This window comes from Cyprinus carpio, chromosome B1 (genome assembly GCF_018340385.1).
Source record: "Cyprinus carpio isolate SPL01 chromosome B1, ASM1834038v1, whole genome shotgun sequence".
NCBI classification, from domain to species: domain Eukaryota; kingdom Metazoa; phylum Chordata; class Actinopteri; order Cypriniformes; family Cyprinidae; genus Cyprinus; species Cyprinus carpio.
The window spans coordinates 17,593,872-17,613,327 of record NC_056597.1 but is presented as its reverse complement, the minus strand read 5'-3'; the positions used below and the strand labels follow the sequence as shown (position 1 = coordinate 17,613,327).

Here is a 19,456-nt window from a genome sequence, read left to right as displayed (position 1 = left end):
ATAAAATACTTTCTAAAATCACGGAATATGTCTGTGATTACGTTCGATTGAAGAGAGATGCAAGAAATAATTGAAGTAGCTAAAACCAGCCCAAAGATGGAGCGCAAAATCCCATCTTTGTAGTGTTGGAATAGATACTACAGCAACAGACAGCAACCCAGCTTCAATATCTGACATTGTTAATTAGTGGAATTTAACTGTTTGTTTAATTTAACTGTAGGTTACTTTAATAATAATAATTTAAAAATTTCTCAAAAAAGGATACGGCTAAGAAACCCCCGCTGCATAAACTTTTACAGAATGTATAAATGACATTTTAATATTTATACATATTTAAAAATGTCACCACTGTAAAATACTGAATCAATTATTCTATTTAAAATTAATTTTTGACAATTTTGTTGAATAATTAAAGCAGAATACCAAAAGAGATTCATCTGAAAGGTATAATAATCTATGACATATATAGACATTTGAATATTTACATATTTATTTATATGATAGCAACTATATGAATGCAAATTTAATGACATGGGTCTTACCTATAGATTTTGCTCCCTTGACACAGGTTTTCATGAAAGTGAAGATGTCTGAAATGTACATTTAATTCATGAAAATTAATTAATAACACTATAAATGACAATAAATGTATTACATTTAAAAATAACACTATAGTGACAACATTCCACTTGGGTCCTTTTTTTAAATTAAAAATATAAACTTAATCCACAAATTCAAAAACACTGGTGTGCCTGCATATCCCTCATTAACAAACAGACACAAAACTTTGATATTCAACAGACTATTTTCCAGCTGATTTGATTGGTCTGAGTGAGTTTGCTAAAGTGGGCAAAGCAAATCAAACCTGGATGGGAATACACTTTTCCCACTTATAATTCTTATATATTCATAAGAAATTACTGAACATCTTAAAGTGAGATATCAGATAGATAAGATATCACGATATCAGAAGAGTGAGATATTATGAATTAGAAGTACAAAATTAAAATTTGTAAAAAAAAAAAAAAAAAAAAATGTTGTAGAATTACAATATAAGCCAAGAGGAAACAGGTTTTCCTTTGCTGTAAACAAGACTAGTATATTCTCACCAGATCTTACGCTACGCCTACGTCCTATACATCATCCGCTGGAACACCGCTCTCTCATGAACACAAGTGCGATGGTTAATGGAAGCTAAAGGTTGTAGTTTATAAAATTTTAAATATGGATATTTTTCTTACGCAAACGCATCAGTTCACTTCAGGAGGCCTTTATTAACCCCCTGGAGTACATTTTATGATGGATGGATGGATGCACTTTTACTGTATTGGACTTCAAAATCTTAAATCCCGTTCACTGCTGTTATAAAGCTTGGAAGAGCCAGGACAATTTATTATTTTTTTCTCTGATTGTATTTGTCCGAAAGAAGAAAGTCATATACACCTAGGATGACTTGAGGGTGAGTAAATCATGATGTTATTTTAATTTTGGGGTGAACTATCCCTTTAAGAGATATTTTGTTTGTTTGTTTGATTTTATTTTAATTAATAAATATTACAAGAATCTACATTTAAATTAGTAATATTTAGTTGAATGTGTTTTAATAAGGGAAGTTTTGTTATAGGCCATGCATGTTAATATTGTATTCTATTTCAAGTCACAATGCTCAAGATATTTGTTATTGATTGTGCTAATAGACATTTCATTAAAAAAAAAAAAAAAAAAAAAAAATAAAAAATATATATATATATATATATATATATATATCTATATATATATATATATATATATATTATTTTTATTTTATTTTTTTGTTCCTAATGCCTGTCAGTGGGTGTCAGCAGTGAGCTTAAGACTGCTCCTCCAATAGAAACAGAGAAAGAATCTTCTCTCAGCTCTATCCTTGTTTAGGGGATATCTGATTTATCTGCCTCTGTTGATGATTTATTAAGACTATCAGCATTTGGTATAGTCGATTCTATAACACCTGTTTTCACGCAAGGGAATGTACAACAGATAATCGTGTCAACGTAAGTAATGTGCTAACACAGCTTGCTAGCATTTCTTGGGCCGGTAGCAGTGTGTATAAAAGCACACGCGCAAGTTTTCGCCACGTTACCTTTACTGTACGTCAGTCTCGACATCCGGCGTTTATTAATAACTTTATTTCACAGCTCATCTGACTTTGTAGTGTATTTAGTCAGTTATGTAGTCAGTATTTAAGTAAGGATGATACAGATATTCAGACTTTATACAGTGGTGGCCAAAATTATTTGAAAAATTGTATTTTCAGCAGCTAAAATATGTTTTAAGTCAGTTATTACTATCTTTTGCTGTAGTGTGTCAGTGGGACATATCAGTTTACATTTCCAAACATTCATTTTGCCATCCGGTGAGGTTTTTGTCTGACAGCAGCAGTGCTCCACACAGAGATCTGATCTCATCATCATCCAGTCTTTCTGGATTGACATGAAAAACAACAAACTGAGACTGAGACTGAGACTCCATCCAGAACAACTGTGGCAACGTCTCCAGGATGCTTCAAGAAATGTGAAAAACTATGCGCAACTGCACCGAGGGCAAAAGCTGCTTTAAACGCAAAGGATGGTAACACCAAATGTTGATTTAAGTTAGTTAATAGAAGATAATTGATAAAGAAAATCTATTTATGGCATTATTTTTGACAGCATCCTCATTTTACATCATGTTCACAGTAGTGTCTCTTGAAGCACCTTGGAGATGTTGCCACAGTTCTTCTGGATTTAGTTACTAGTTTCTGCTTTAAGTACTACAGTGCATCTCATTCTCTTGACTGCACCAGATTTGCCATTTCTTGCAGTGATATGTTACTCCACTCTCACACCAAGACTCATCAGTTGTTCTTGAACATGTCTGGTGGGACACATTGTTACATGTGGTTTGCCACATCAAGGACAATCAGGCATCTTACAGACACAGCAGTTTATTTCTCTAGCCACATCTGCAGTCCTCATGCCTCCTGGACTATGGCATGTTCACACATCTTCTGGTGTTTTTTAGAGTCAGGAAAACAGTCAGTTTTGGTTGGTGTGTAAAGAGGTTAATTGTATTATTATACGGGGAAGTCGTGGCCAAGTGGTTAGAGAGTTTGACTCCTAACCCTAAGGTTGTGGGTTTGAGTCTCGGGCCAGCAATACCACAACTGAGGTGCCCTTGAGCAAGGCACCGAACCCCCAACTGCTCCCCAGGCGCCGCAGCATAAATGGCTGCCCACTGCTCCAGGCGTGTGTTCACGGTTTGTGTGTGCACTTTGGATGGGTTAAATGCAGAGCACAAATTCTGAGTATGGGTACTTGGCTGTATGTCATGTCACTGTCAATGTATTATTAGCCTAGTTTTATGACTGAATTTATGACTGCTGATGGTTAATTAAGTCACCTGGACACGTGCTAGATTGTAAATCCTATCTATATATATATATATATATATATATATATAAAGCTATAAATGATTTCTGGTAGAAAGCCAGTATTATGCTACATGAACTGTCATTCATCCAGTGCAATTGTTCTGAGGGTCTGTTGTGATGCGGTGCTTGTCTCTGGTTCTGCCAGTAGATGGCGCTATTTCCCTTTGTTTTGATGGGCCTGGTGTCTGCTGACAAAGATGTGGCTCAGTTCCAGATGTTTATTTGTATTATTGTGAATTATTCCAGTATGGGTGAAACAGCATTAGGGAACAGACTGCATGCAGTAGCTCTATCTGTATTTTTTTGCTCATCTCTCACCTCTGGTTGAAGCTGTTGTCTTGATCAGCATGTTGTAAGTTGTCTTTATGCTTATCTCTTCCTCACTCAACTTTTTTAAGACTGGGTATGCGTTTTTTGAAACTCGCACTCATTGAAAATAGTACCTTAATGAGCTGTTGCATCTAAATAAAGGAGCAGGAGCTCTGTGCAGATCATGTCAGATATATCACTGTCAGTATGACACTTAAATTCTGCTTTAGGATGTAAAAGCTGAAATGCAAACAGACACAGATCCTTTTCCACCACACCTAAGTTTAACAATCAGCACACAACGCACTTTAACAGATGAAAAGAAACGCATGGCTAAAGAAATGCAGGCACATGCAGTCACATACTGAAGCATGCCGTACCTGCTCTGTTACTCTGAGCATTGAAGTCACAGGTTTTGAGGACGTGGCATTTTTTTTGGAGCACAATGAGTAGACAATTTTGAGTTTTATTTCTTTGTTTAGCTATAATTAGGAAATAATCGAAAAGAGTTTTTGTCAGTTACCTTTTTTGCATATCGTCATAAGTTCGTCAAGTCAGATTATTATTTATTGTATTAATAAGTTAGTTATATTTAAATACAAACACATTCAACACATGCATATATACATATTTATTAATCTAATTAATAAATATTCTAATAAATAGTATTACTTTATATTTTCAGACCTATTCTTTGGTCAAATATACCACTGAAAATATACCCTAAAAAGTTGTTTTTGTTTTATAATTATTTGATTATAATATTGTATATAAAAAGACAACAACAAATGTTTTTATTTAGCTGGTTTAAAAAAATAAAGCTAAAAATCCCTCTGAAAGTTGAAATGTTGAAAGTGTGTTTTGGAATTATAGTAATATGCAGGAATGTACAAAGGATGTACATCAGTTTCTGATTCATCTGCTAAAAGGAAGTAAGATGTCATTATTACGAAGGAGGATATTTCTGTTTACACTACACATACTTGCCAACTGTTGTGTGTACGTGTGTTTCCTTCTCTTCTCCCCACCTTTAAGCACTTAAAATGTTAAACTTTCCTGGAGTGGAGAGGATGAAGGGGCGGAGACACAACCAGTTCGTCTCTCTCACAAACAGCCAATCAGTGCGCAAGATCTGTCTTGTCCCCACCCCTGGGCCGGTCCTGCCAGAGCTGCTTTGTGTGAAGCATGCAGGGGGCTGCTGTCCTCCTTCCTTTTTTCTTCAGTGGCTGTCAGAGACACAGAATAGAGGGAGAGCAGCTACAAAGGGGCTCTGTTTGATTAGAAAGCAGCGGAAAAAACAACAACACTGCACACACCATGATGCAGGGACATGCTATAAACCCACACGTGAGTCAGATGCCATTTTGTCATTTGCTTTTCTTCACTCCTTCTGCCTGCGTCCATCCCTCTCCCTCCCCCGTTTGTAATGTTTAGGGTGCAGCTAGAGTCTTGTGATGCCTCTTAGCAGGGATGATGAGTGTGTGAGCTGGAAACATGGTGGGTTTCTCAGTATCTTGATGTGGACACTTAGTCAGAATGGTATTAGTGACTTCTGGGTTTTATTTTTATGTGGAATAGATGACAAACACAGAGGCTGGTGGGACAGATGGACAGTGCCCTAGAATCCCTCTAGTACCTAGTAGGACAAGTGTGAGAGTGATGAAGATTTCCCAAAAGGCCTAGCACTGCCTTAAACTATGCCATATGTTGTAACCTCAGTTTTGGAGGAAGCTTGGGGGTTGGCCCTGAAGATGTTCTGTAGACATTTATTGGTTATAGAGCACAGACACTGTACTGTCTGAGACCCTGTTCATGTCATACCATGAGAGTAAAATCACGTGCGAGTGAATCTTTGAATAAGTCATTATAATACAGGGTTCTTCTGTGTGAAGAACTTATACTCGTAGATGTAAAGTCAGGTTAAGATTACTGCATGTTTACATTGAAAGTTTGTGGTATGTAAGATTTCCTGGGTAAAAAAACCCAGCTCCCACAATAAATGTTTTAAACATTATTAATAAGAAATATCTGCTGAAAATGGAGTGATTGGCTGCTGAAAAATCTGTTTTACATGATTAAATATATTAAAATAGAAAACAGTTAAATTAATTTGTAATGATATTTACTAACATTACTGTTTTTACATGTTTAAATCATAAAATGCAGCCCTGATGAAAGATTCTTTTAAAAAATATGAAAAAATCTTAAAGGGATACTCCACTCCAAAATTAACATTTTGTCATTAATCACTTACCCCCATGTCGTTCCAAACCCGTAAAAGCTCCGTTCATCTTCGGGACACAATTTAAGATATTTTGAATGAAAACCTGGAGGCTTGAGACCGTCCCATAGACTGCCAAGTAAATAACAGTGTCAAGGTCCTTAAAAAGTATGAAAGTCGTCGTCAGAATAGTCCATCTGCCATCAGACGTGCAATCTTGGTGTTATATAAAGCGAAGGGAACACTTTTTGTAAGCAAATTCAAAAATTCCTTTGTCAACAGTCTCCTCTGTGTCTCTCCATATCACCGTATGCTGCGTATGCTCTTCTGTGTCATCCGCGCCACAAGGATGCGCTGTTTCTACGTGTATTGAGCTTTGATTTGAAATGAAACATCGAGTATCCCTTTAACAACCTTAAACTTTTTAAAGGTACACTACATTGTTTTGAACTGACCTTGGCAACAAACATAGATTTGTTGTGAAGCACACACAAGACACTGAAAATGTTCATTCATTCTTTTGGTTTATTTCATTCATATCATGTGTCTGTAGTCCAGTTCCTTTAGTCCAGTTTAACCAGTTTGTGTTTTCTAGCTTGATTAAATCACTGTAACATGTATCTTTACCAACTATACTTTTCTCAGTGGCACATGATATTGAATTATGAGTGTACAGCGCATTTAACATACTGTAATGGTTTACATATGATTTAGACTTCTATTATAAAGATCTCTGAATTAAAATTAATTTCAAGCTGCTGTAACCAACCTAAGATTCAAATGAAGAATAAAAAGGCTAAAATCTTTGAGAAAGAGCTGTATTAAGGAGTTTGTCATAATTTATTATTTTTATATTAATAGTAGTATTTAGTAATTAAGTTGTAATAAACAGTGACATGACCTGATTTTCTAGTTGTCTTTGGCTTTGTGACAGAAGACGACTCAAGCCACAAACTTGAACATATTTGCATTGGCCCCAAGACACACCCTTGTGGCATTCCTCCATGTTTGAGATAGTTTTCTTTTGAGTGTGAAATGAATGGCTGGAAATATTAATATCATTGAATACTGGATATTAAATATTGGAATTAATCATATTATGAGACAAAATGCTTAAATCAGAACCACAACATTTGCTTTGGCTTTACTGTTATATTCTCCCTGGATGGAGTAATACTTTTTTTTTTCTTCACAAAATATCTTTTTGTTGTGAGATATTTACTGATTTTAATAAATTAATAATCATTTTTTTAAAGATGAACATTTACTTGACTGAAGCAACTTAGTTGTACTGGATTATCCATACTCATCTATAGAAAAATACTGTAAAAAATGTAACCATCAAATATGATACAACAAGCTTTTGAGCAATTCATTGTTTGTTTTGCTCCACAATACAAAATATAGAGCTTTAATCATAAAACTATGCATTTAAAATCATCTTACTAAGGGAGATATGGAGTGATTACTGATATTTATATGTATGTTATGCAAGTAGTCTGCTGTACTACTATAAAATTATTGATTTACATGATCAGAATTTCATCTTCTGTTTTGGCTATATAAATGTCAATATCTGCACAAAACTGCATATTTTTGCTCATTTTTAGCCTGAATAAAAAAAGAGATATTTTTTTCCTTCTGTGAGCTCCGTATTTCCCAATGTCATACTACTTGAGCCATAAAGCCTTATGTACCAAAAAGATTTTCTTATATATATATATATATATATATATATATATATATATATATATATATATAAATATTCAGTGAACTGTTTCATTCCAAAAATTTGACTTTTTTTCTTCTGACTGTTATTTAATGTGTCAGGATTTACAGTTAAATATAGTTTGTCTTGGCAGGTTTGGAGATTTCCCTGTAATGCAGTGGGACTTTGGCACTCATAACCGTAGCCACTATATTCCATGTACTTTGTTTCTGCTACTTTCCAGTTTTGTTTACTTAATGCCTGTATAACAGGTTTGAAGTCTTTAAAATGGTCAATGTCCAAATACAAGGTACAAGCGTTTGAAGGTGTCCTCTGGCATTGAAAGCGTTTAGCAATGTGTGCTGCAGTAACTCTATAAAGTGACATAGCAAAATATACCTCTTTTCTTATTCTGTTTTCATGCCTCAGAGTGTTCAGGTCAGGAATATTCATGTAAGTACAATCCTTCTCAATTTGGAAACCCCTGGCATGAAAAGCTTGCTCTGATTTATTACAATAGAATTATCATTGTTTTTTTTTTATTTTATTTAAGCATACAAGCAAAGGTTTGGAATTTTTTATGTGTATACAAACTCCAATCTTTTGCACGGTAGTGAAACATATCAAGTTCCAATCTTGGATGATGATTGGTCAATACAGGGTTCAAGCTGTGCTGAAATTCAATGTACTGTAATAATATCTATTAACATTAGTTTACATGTCAGGGACTATGTGTTTTAGTGGAAGGATGGCACTAAATAAACTATTGGTTTTAATGATTCACTTATGTTGTAACTAGGGATGTTCATTTTAACCGGTTAACCGTTAATCGACCGTTAAGAATTTTGACCAATTAATACAATCAGTTAAACGGTTTAAAAAGTCATTTATTTATTTTCAGTAATTTATCAAAATATTTAAAAAGGTTTGCTGCATGGTTAAAATAGGCTAGGCGTATAAATTTTTTTAGTTTTTTTAGAGAAAAAACCCCACAAGTCGCGTATAAGTAGTTGCACTTTATTATTTCATTCAGAAATAGACCTAATGCCGACGCATTAAAACTGTAAACATAGCTAGGCTATTTTAGTTCCCCTTACTCCACAACAAATCCTTTCAATTAAAAGTATTTAGAAAAGAACAAGAATTAAAAATAGGCCTTTCAGAAGTTATAGCAATATAAACAGCAAGCCAAAACGAATTAATTTAGGCTAAAATTGAAACTGAAACAACGCTGGGTCTCTCATTCGACACAAAATCAAATGTTTCCGTATTCGCCATGTATTTGAATGCCAAATTATTATTTATTATGTAGCCTACTTCCCTCACGTTCCAGTATCCACATAAAACAAAAATGTTTTGCATAACATCACGGTGGTACGGTGATAACACAGATACTGTGATATGACACAGATTTTACAACATATTTAAACTGAGCAGAGTTTTTTTTTCTTATGTTTGACTGACTATTTTATTATGATAATGAACAGGCTGTGCGCGCATACGGCGCCAGCGCAATCACTTGAATTTTTTCCTTTTAACAGTGGAAGCAACTTCTCCTTTTAGTCATAAACAGTGTAAGCAACTACTCCTTTTAGTCATAAAGATAATGGGAATTGTAAATGGTTTGCCTTTATTTGTGTACATTCACAATAAAAAAAAATCTTTGTGTGTAAAATAAGCCTAAAGAAAAATCGAATGCTGCTTTCTGCCGTCTGGTTTCATTTTGTGCAGCACAAAAATGAACCGAAACAGCGTTTTTCGTTCATTTTCTTAATTTGTTATTTAAGTAAAAATATATTTCTTGTATAGGCGTATTTATTTGTTTACTTGTCGGTTAACGGTTAATAATCGGTTAATGAGCGTCTTTTAGGAAAAATAACCGAAATGAACATACCTAGTTGTAACTTTTTCCAAAGTGTGACTAAGCTGTGAGTGATTTCGCATATTCGTTCTTCTTTATACATTATCAGAATACTGTATACATTTGTAATCATGTTCCTCATTTAGGAACTTTACTATCTGAGGACACAGAAAGCACAGCCGAAGATGGAGCAATCGGAGAAGAGGTTGAAGAAACAACTACGCGTGTGCGTGGCCACCTGTAACAGAGCAGACTACTCTAAACTCGCACCCATCATGTTCGGCATCAAGTCTCACCCTGAAATCTTTGACCTGGAGGTGGTGGTGCTGGGTTCACATCTCATTGACGATTACGGGTAAGACTGCTAGATTATGCTGATCATAAGTCGTTTAACTGATCTACATTAAATTGTTTAAGGAATATTATTACATATCAGAGCAGCTGACAATCATGACTCTAAGTAAATTAGTTTTGTCGTTCCAAAACGGAAATGCTTTTGTTTCTTCAATGGAACACAAAAGAAGGTATTTTGTGCATGCATTGAAAGTCGGTATGATCCAAAGTTCTTTTGATCCCCACTGGTTTTCATTTTACAGACAAACAGTTTTTTTGGTTTCTGTGTGTTCCATTGAAGAAAGCAAGTCCTACAGGTTTGAAATGTGACATGATGGTGCGTAAATGATATATGGTAAACTGTTCCTTTAAACAGATCTGATCCTGATCTGTATTGACTGTTATTTAGGTGATAACGTCTCATAGCAGTAATATAAAGAGCGAGATAAGCCACAGGTCCAGTAACTCTGTCTTCATCTGGGATTGAGAGCTTCAGAACATGAATCAGCTCTATTTCTCACTGTTGCCATGGAAACGTTGGAATGCAGCTCTTGACGGTGGGAGCTTGGCTCTCACAGTGGGCTGCTGATGGTGGCTAGAAGCCATTGTCATATTATTAGTGGAGCCAAACCAGTCTTGACTCCTCCTTGGGTCATGTGAACTTGACATTACCTACAGGGAGCAAAGACTCTCTTTTTCAAAGTACTGTAAATGGACAACATGCTGTCTCTTACCACTCAGACTTTAGTTTCTAAATCCTTTCTCTGTTTAATGCTTTATACTAAAAATAAAATGATACAATTTGAAAACTGACTGAAAATGTTCCCTATTCTAACTGTAACATACAGCTAAGATGTTATTGTAATATTTGCATACTGAATCCAAATTGGTCTTCTTTTTTAAATTTATTTGCATACTGAATTGTGTTGGATCTTTCTTGCTCTTTGATGCATAGTAGGGCTGGAAAAACGAATCGCTAAAATCAATAACAATTAAAATAATTGACAACAAATTTGTTTGACAGGATGTGCAATAACAATTTTAATATTGGATTAAAATGAATTTATTAAGCTAAATTATTGTTTTAAATATATATTTTTAGAAACAATCGTCAGATTAATCGATGATCAAAATAATCATTAATTGCAGCCCTAAGTCATAATTAATGATTCATTCTTTCTCTCTTTCCCAGAAACACGTTTCGTATGATTGAACAGGATGAGTTTGATATCGGCTCTAAGTTGCACACCATTGTTCGTGGTGAGGACGAAGCTGCTATGGTGGAGTCTGTGGGTCTTGCTCTCGTGAAGCTTCCCGACGTACTCCAGCGTCTCGCCCCTGACATTCTGCTCGTTCACGGTGACCGTTTTGACGCTCTGGCCTTGGCGACAGCAGCGGCTCTAATGAACATTCGCATTTTGCACCTGGAAGGTGGAGAAGTGAGCGGCACCATTGATGATTCCATTCGTCACGCCATCTCCAAATTGGCACACTACCACGCCGTCTGCACGCGCTCGGCAGAGAGACACCTCATCTCTATGTGCGAAGACCACTCTCGCATATTACTGGCTGGCTGCCCGTCATACGACAAGCTACTTTCTGCCCACCAACGAGACTATTATATTGATATCATCAAGTCGTGGCTTGGTATGTACTAAAGAGGAATGGGTTGAGATGGCAGTTACTAGAGAAAAACAATGAAGACTAATTTAAAGTTTGTTAAAAACTTCTAATACTGTCTTTTATGTATATGTGATTTTATTTATCTCTTAAACAGGGGATGCTGTGAAGGAACAGGACTATATAGTAGCTCTGCAGCATCCTGTTACTACAGACATCAAGAATTCTATTAAGATCTATGAGTTAATGCTGGACGCCCTCATCTCCTTCAACAAGAAAACTCTCGTTCTCTTCCCAAATATTGATGCAGGTCAGCTCTTTCTCTTGTTCTGTTTTTCCCACTTTTTGTGACTGATAACTCTACATACACACTTTTGCTTCCTGAGTACAGCTGCAGGTTCTCTCAGATTGAAGGGCTTTATGTGAGCCTTATTGGTTTTATCAGCGGTGTAAGATAACTTTAGAAAGGCTTTAGAAACAGACTAAACAGTTTGGCGGTTTGTTTTGAGTTTGGTCTGTTTTGGTTTTGTGTCATGTAGGCAGTAAGGAGATGGTTCGTGTGATGAGGCGGAAGGGAATCGAACAGCATCCGAACTTCCGTGCGGTGAAGCATGTTCCGTTCGATCAGTTCATCCAGCTGGTGGCACACGCCGGCTGCATGATCGGGAACAGCAGCTGTGGAGTTCGTGAGGCCGGAGCGTTCGGAACACCTGTCATTAACCTGGGCACTCGCCAGACGGGCCGAGAAACTGGTCAGATTAGTAATGAATATGAATGACTGACCTTTACAGATGAAATTGAAGCATTGTGGCAGGATATGATCACTCTTCTGTACCCTTTATAGTGTTTTTTCTTTTCCATTCATGATGTACAGGATCCTTAATAATCAGCATGGCATGTTTATTCTTCTGAACAGGCCCAAACTCTTTTTTTGTCTTGATGGATCATATTTACCAATCCATGTTTTTTTTTGGCAATAGGGGAAAATGTTCTACACGTGCGAGATGCAGACACGCATAATAAAATATACCATGCCCTGGAGCTGCAGTTTGGAAAACGCTACCCCTGGTAATTAATTGTTTCATTTTATTATCTCTCTCTCTCTCTCTCTCTCTCTCTCTCTCTCTCTCTCTCTCTCTCTCTCTCTCTCTTTCATACTGTATATCTATCTATATATTTATATCTCTCTATGTGTGTATATACTTTTTTTAGTATTTCATAATAATACAATTATTTTAGTATTTTCAGTTGTCAGTTTAATTTTTATTTTAAGTTTTAGGAATTTTGTTCCTTTTTTATTTTTGTGATTTTATTATTATTATTTTTTATTATTTTGATGTTTTTTATTTTGTTTTATGTTTCTATTAAGGATTTTATTATGTATTTTTCCATTATAGTTTAGTGGTAGTAATTAGTACCAATTTAATTTACAAAAGTAATTTTAGTACAATTTTAGCATTCCAACATAAACTTATTTTATTTTCCTGAGTTGTCAAGGCAACATTTCTAATTTTTTTTATTTTTTATTTAAGTTTGTTTTTGATATAGTTATAAACATAAATATATTTCAATTAATATTTAATAGTATTCATTAAAAAACTCTGATTGTAATATAGAATTTAAGCTTGTTTATAATTTTAAAGTTTTATTATTGAATAAGAACTTATTTTAATTTCAGTTAGTTGCCAAGGCAAGTTAAGATTCTTATTTAATAATTATATTTGATTACATATATTGTTATGGTTGGATCAGTCAGCTCATTTTTGGCCATTCTTGGATAACTCAAATGTAACGTAACTGTGAACTCGAACCCTGAACATATCCTGTGTGTTCTGGCTCTGTCCGCTAGCTCCAAGATCTACGGTGATGGAAATGCAGTCCAGCGTATCTTGAAGTTCATGCAGACCATTGACCTTTCTGAGCCACTACAGAAAAAGTTCTGTTTCCCATCAGTGAAGGAATGCATCTCTCAAGATATCGACCACATTTTGGAGACCCAGAGTGCTCTTGCTGTAGATTTGGGGGGGACCAACCTTCGTGTCGCCATCATCAGTATGAAGGTATGCAGAGAAAACCTCTGGAGTCAGGTGTTCAGATCCAGTTCATCTTCTAGAAGATGCAAGACATGCTCTACGTTCTCAGTACTTCTGTGTTTGCTTATGACAGGATGTGTGTGCCAGACTGTGAGGTGTTTTATGCAGCAGGATATGCAGCACTTATGTTAATATTTCATTCATGTGACGCACACAAAGTCTGATTGTAAAACAAACAGCGGCAGGTTTGATCAGAAAGGTTGTGTAATCAGCTCTTTCTGTATGTGAATAGTGCAGTTTAAATATTTGGCCACATATTTTACAATATTACTCATCATTCACTAAAAATATTTTAAAAGAAAATATTAATTTATATTTATATTAATCTCAAAATGGCCAATTATCAGCCAATTAATCGTTTTGGCTTATATATTCACCTGTTATTTCATAAACATTATAAACATCATACTGGTTCTCAAGCAGTCTAAAATAATGAAGTAAATTCCAACTATATTTAAATGCTGAAATTTTATTAAATGTGTTTTATTGGTTTAGGTTTATAGCTATCACAGGGTCCATACTTCCAGTCAGAGTGATGGAGAGGTACAAGTTTATGACAAATGATCAAATCAATATTAGGAAAGCAAAAAATAATTCAATCTGTGGAAGCAAGGAGAGATTATTATTATGCTGTTTATTTATTTATTTTTTTAGTGCTGTCAAACGATTAATCGCAATTAATCACATGCAAAATAAAAGTTTTTGTTTACATAATATATGTGTGTATACTGTGTGTATTTATTATGTTTATATAAATACAAACACATGCATTTATATATTTAAGAAAAATATGTTATGTTTATATATTAAATATATTTATATATATAATATAAAATATCTAAATATTTTCAAAATATATACTGTATGTGTGTTTATTTCTATATATTTATTTAATAAATATACACAGTATACACACATATATTATGTAAACAAAAACCTTTATTTTGGACGTGATTAATCATGATTAATCGTTTGACAGCACTAATATATTTTTTTAATTTGCATGCATAAAATTACTGTTCGAAAGTATGGAGTCTGTAAATGTCTCTCATGGTTGTTACCAAGGTTGCATTTATTTGATCAAAAATACAAAAATGCTGATTTGGTTCTCAAGAAACATCTCTTATTTAAAAAGCTTTTTTTTTTTAATCAAGGAAATGTTTTTAAATAATTGTTATTAATATTATCAGTTTTGCTGCTTAATTTTGTGTGATACTTTCTTATATATGATGAAAAAGAAAATTGTCATTTTACTGTCAATTTAATGCATCCTTGCTAAAAGTATTAATTTATTTCGAAAAAAAAAAATAGACTTTCTGATTGATCCCAATTTTTTGAATCTGATTGAGCTAAGAAATTAAAGGTGAAGTAATTTACGATGTAATTTCTCCTGCAGAATTTCATTGTGATGGTTTAATAGTTGGTTGTCTTTGTTGCTTGATATTTGTTTGTTTGTTGTTTACATTTCCTTAGAAATGAAATCAGGTGTCAGATATTGAGGATTTCATCTTGTAAACGTGTGCTTGTGTTTCAGGGAAAAGTGGTTAAGAAATATATCCAGCTGAATCCCAAGACGTTTGAGGAGAGGATAGAGCTGATACTGACCATGTGCAAACAGGCCATGGCTGACGCCGTTCACCTCAACTGCAGAATCCTGGGTGTCGGTATGTCTGCGTTTGTCCCAGCTCTTTTTCTATGTGTCTGTAAATTCACTCACTCATTCACTGTCTATTTCTTTCAGGTGTGAGCACAGGGGGGCGTGTGAACCCACAAGATGGGATAGTCCTCCACTCTACTAAGCTAATAAACGAGTGGAGTTCGGTGGACATCCGTACACCTCTTTCTAGTGCACTTCATCTCCCTGTCTGGGTGGATAATGATGGAAACTGCGCTGCCCTTGCTGAGAGGAAGTTTGGTCATGGGAAAGGCATAGAGAACTTTGTCACCATTATCACTGGAACCGGTCCGTTCCCTTTATTACATCCCTTTCTGTTAGTTGCTAGGGGTGGTGGGCTTTCACTTTTGTTTGATAAAGCAAAGAATGAGACCTGACAGAAAGTGGAATGACAGCTGACAGACTGGTCACACTGGTTATTTAGGTTACTGTAATCTTATTGTACACTTAGAAGGTAATTCTCGAGAAACAGTGCTAAATATGCCTGCTTTTTTTCATTTGAAAAGGCTACAGCTGAAATCTCTTTATTTAAAAGATGTAATACAATTATATTAAAGATATTAGATTTTATACATACTATTAATAATGTAAATGTGTATATTTTTATGTACTTAACCATTTAAATATTTGGGGCCAGAAAGATTTTTTATTTATTTTTTTCTATTAATAAAAGAATCCTGATCTGGTTTCCACAAAAATATTAAGCAGCACATCTGAGCATCAAATCAGCATATTAGAATAATTTCTGAAGGATCATGTGACACTGAAGACTGGAGTAATGATGCTGAAAATTCAGCTTTGCCATCACAGGAATAAATTACATTCAAAAATTAATAAAAAATAAAACATCTGCATTAAATTGTAATAAAATGTCATGTTATTGTTGTTTTTACCCTTTTTGATCAAATAAATGCAACCTGGGTGAGCATATACTTCCTTAAAAAAATAAAAAAAATCTTACCTACCTTTTGATAGTAACTTTTATGCTTGATTACTTAGATTTGACCAGTACCAGTATTTTACCATATCATACCAACTCTTATAAAGACTTCTGAACCATTATTTTGCATTACACACAAATATTGTGACTGTATCCTGTTAATTATATATATAGTAGGTCATGGGGCATTAAATATTACATCTTTTTCTGGGAATGAATCAGAAAACATTGAGAAATATTGGTTTTCTCTTTAACTGATACAGTTGTGTTTACTGTATATAAGTAATTAGAAACGAATCTAATGCCATGTCACTGCATAAATAAAGACTGAAATAGATCTAATTGTTACTACTATTTGACTTCTGTGACTCTGCCTGTTATTAGCTTTGCCTTGTGTTTATTTGTGCAGGAATCGGAGGTGGTATAATCCAGCATAATGAACTGATCCATGGCAGCACGTTTTGCGCGGCAGAACTGGGACACATCGTGGTCTCATTGGAAGGACCAGAGTGCATGTGTGGCAGTCACGGTTGCATAGAGGCCTACTCATCAGGTCTCGCCCTGCAGAGAGAAGCCAAGAGACTCCATGACGGTGAGACAGAATAAAACTTGCTTATCAGCCTCGCCCACTCTGTCACAAAATGCTTCAGCTTTTCAAGCATATCTTTTTCAGTTGATAGTGACCAGTTAAACTGGTTTGAATTCCTGTAAAACGTTACAGTTAACAGTGATATAAACCCTTACTATTGTTTGTATTTGTCTGAACTTCTTGTATTCTTTTCTTCCTCAAGCCTCATATTTTTCCACCACCTTTATCTGTTCATTCTTTAAAGACAAAAATGGACCCAGCCCTGATATGGCAGAATAATCACACTGAATGCTAGCCAACAATGTGGCGTAAAAGTAGAAACACCTACTGACTTTTTTCTGTCTTATTCATTTATTTTAGTGAAAGTTTATTTGAATTTCTGCTTTACAATAATGTCCCATTAATGCATTAACTAACAATAAGCAGTACATTAGTTACAATAACAGAATTATATTTTATATTTCATATTTTAATATTATAGTATTAGAATATTATAGATAGATATTAATAAAATAAGTTAATGCATGCTTTAGATGTTTAGAAGTAACATAGAACCTTAGTTTAGTGTATGAAAAAAATCTTTCTGTGATTTTATTTGAAAGAAAAAATTCCCACAAATCCCTGTTATTTTCTTTTCAGCTTTTGCTACTCTGAGAAGTTGAAATGATGGATGATTTTGTATCAAAATAAATACTTTTTTTGTTTTACATTTAATTATACTGTACACAGTAGTTAATTTAAATTTGTTTAATAATTTAAGATTATTGTCCCATTAAACAAGTTCAAAATAGTAAGCAGGATAGTTGCTAATTTTGTTAGCAACATTTGATTTCTAGTTTGAAACTAGTTGTTTCAAAGCTTTTCTAAAATTAATAAACTAGGACTTGATTTTTATGGTTTCATTCAGAATCCGTAAATAATAGTATCCTCCTAAGGTTGGGTTTGCAATAGAAGAGTTGTGCATAACAATTGTTACCAAGTTTAAGTAAAACATTGTAATTACATGCTTCTTTGATGTTTAATGACAGAGGACTTGCTGTTGATGGAAGGAATGACTGTGAATAATAAAGAACAGGTGAATGCTATTCATCTCATCGATGCTGCATGCCTCGGCAACTCCAAAGCCGAGAGTGTTCTTCACACCGGTAAGATGCACATTCAAGTACATACATTATTCTGAGCAGATTTGTAGTGAAGAAAAGCACTGACAGCCTCACTTCTGTTCCCTAACAGCGGGAACTGCTCTGGGTTTGGGCATCGTGAACATCCTGCACATGATCAACCCGTCTCTGGTGATCCTGTCTGGTGTCCTGGCGGCGCACTATGAGAATCCCGTTCGTCAGGTGATCAGCCAGCGCGCTCTCCTCTCGGCGCAGGACACCAAGGTCATGGTGTCTGAGCTCGAGGATCCTGCGCTGCTGGGTGCCGCCAGTATGGTACTGGACTATACCACCCGCCGCACCTACTGAAAGAGCTCGAAGACCAGGAACCAGTCAGTTACAGACTTAAAGACTGAGGGCCAACCATGTGCTATGTCCTTGTTAGGATCCTAGTGGCTTCGAAGCCTGACCTAAACACTTTTATTCATCTAGTTTGTACTATAGTCACATTTAGGTGCTATATTATTTGGGATCATTTGCCTATTGAAAGATTTTTTAATTTTGAAGAATGGTTGAAGTGTATGAAGGATGGTTTTATGTAATTTGTTTTTACAGTGGAACTAAGGGGTATTTGTTACAGAGAGGCTGCTATAAGAAAGTGTTGTGGTTTCATCAGCTATTCTGTCTATCTTGCTTTCTGTTGTTTGTATTTTTTATTGGAGGCAGTGCAGTGGCGTTCTCCTTTGCGCCTTATGCTGATCGTTGCCAAGCCTTTATTGTGTTTTTGGCACCATATGTTTTATTGTATTCGTTCACTCAGCCTGTATGAATGAATGAAAAATGTTTGTCCAGTATGTCTAAAGTAATTTAATATTTAATTTGAATCACAGAACCCGTAGAATCGTTTACCTAATATGTACATTAAAAATTATTGAAAATAAAGTATACTTTTATTGCCAGTGAGTTGTTTTAATAATATATCCTGCAATGCACTTAGAAACCTTAAATATTGATGAAAGACGGCGTCATATTTGCAGAATATTCCTATTTATATAAATACACACACACACACACACACACACACACACACACACACACGTGCATATAGATAGATAGATAATGATTGATATATAATGATAGATGATGATGATGTGTGTACGAATATATATAGTATGTTTAAAATGCAAATACTATCATTTTGGTTTCTTAAGCTTTGTAAGTTTTTAAGTGTTTGAACCCTTCTCATTCTTCTCAGATGATATGTTTAGTCATTTGATTGATTTATTGTATTGTTACACCTGTAATGACACATATTTGCATATCCTTTGGCAGAACTTTGCTGTGCTTAGCTGGTAGCGGGTATCCTCTGCTAAGCCACCTAAAGGCAAATGTCCTGCTATCAAAGCTGCTGTTTAAAAAAAAATTAAATAATAATAATAATATATATATATATATATATATATATATATATATATATATATATTATATATTGTGGTAAATGTATTTATTATTGTGGTAGATTTTTTTAAATGTAAATCATTAAAAAAAAATACAACTGT

The 19,456-nt window shown here is 34.7% G+C and overlaps 1 protein-coding gene across 5 annotated transcripts; it reads left to right on the top strand.

The window, feature by feature from the left end:
• Positions 1-1,864: 1,864 nt before the first annotated feature.
• On the top strand, positions 1,865-18,856 carry LOC109090612 (bifunctional UDP-N-acetylglucosamine 2-epimerase/N-acetylmannosamine kinase). Of its 5 annotated transcripts, none has more exons than XM_042716808.1 (14): positions 1,865-2,030; positions 8,116-8,139; positions 9,694-9,902; positions 11,073-11,527; positions 11,658-11,810; positions 12,040-12,252; positions 12,481-12,568; positions 13,350-13,560; positions 14,089-14,136; positions 15,128-15,257; positions 15,335-15,556; positions 16,618-16,800; positions 17,826-17,942; positions 18,031-18,856. In XM_042716808.1, exons 3-14 carry the CDS (start codon positions 9,733-9,735, stop codon positions 18,264-18,266), a joined length of 2,226 nt encoding a protein of 741 aa, XP_042572742.1. In that variant the 5' UTR covers positions 1,865-2,030; positions 8,116-8,139; positions 9,694-9,732; the 3' UTR covers positions 18,267-18,856. The 5 variants fall into 5 exon arrangements, with proteins under 5 accessions (XP_042572742.1, XP_042572741.1, XP_042572737.1 ...); XM_042716803.1 differs by lacking the exon at positions 1,865-2,030 and adding an exon at positions 4,924-5,104; XM_042716807.1 differs by lacking the exon at positions 8,116-8,139.
• The last annotated feature ends 600 nt before the right edge of the window (positions 18,857-19,456 follow it).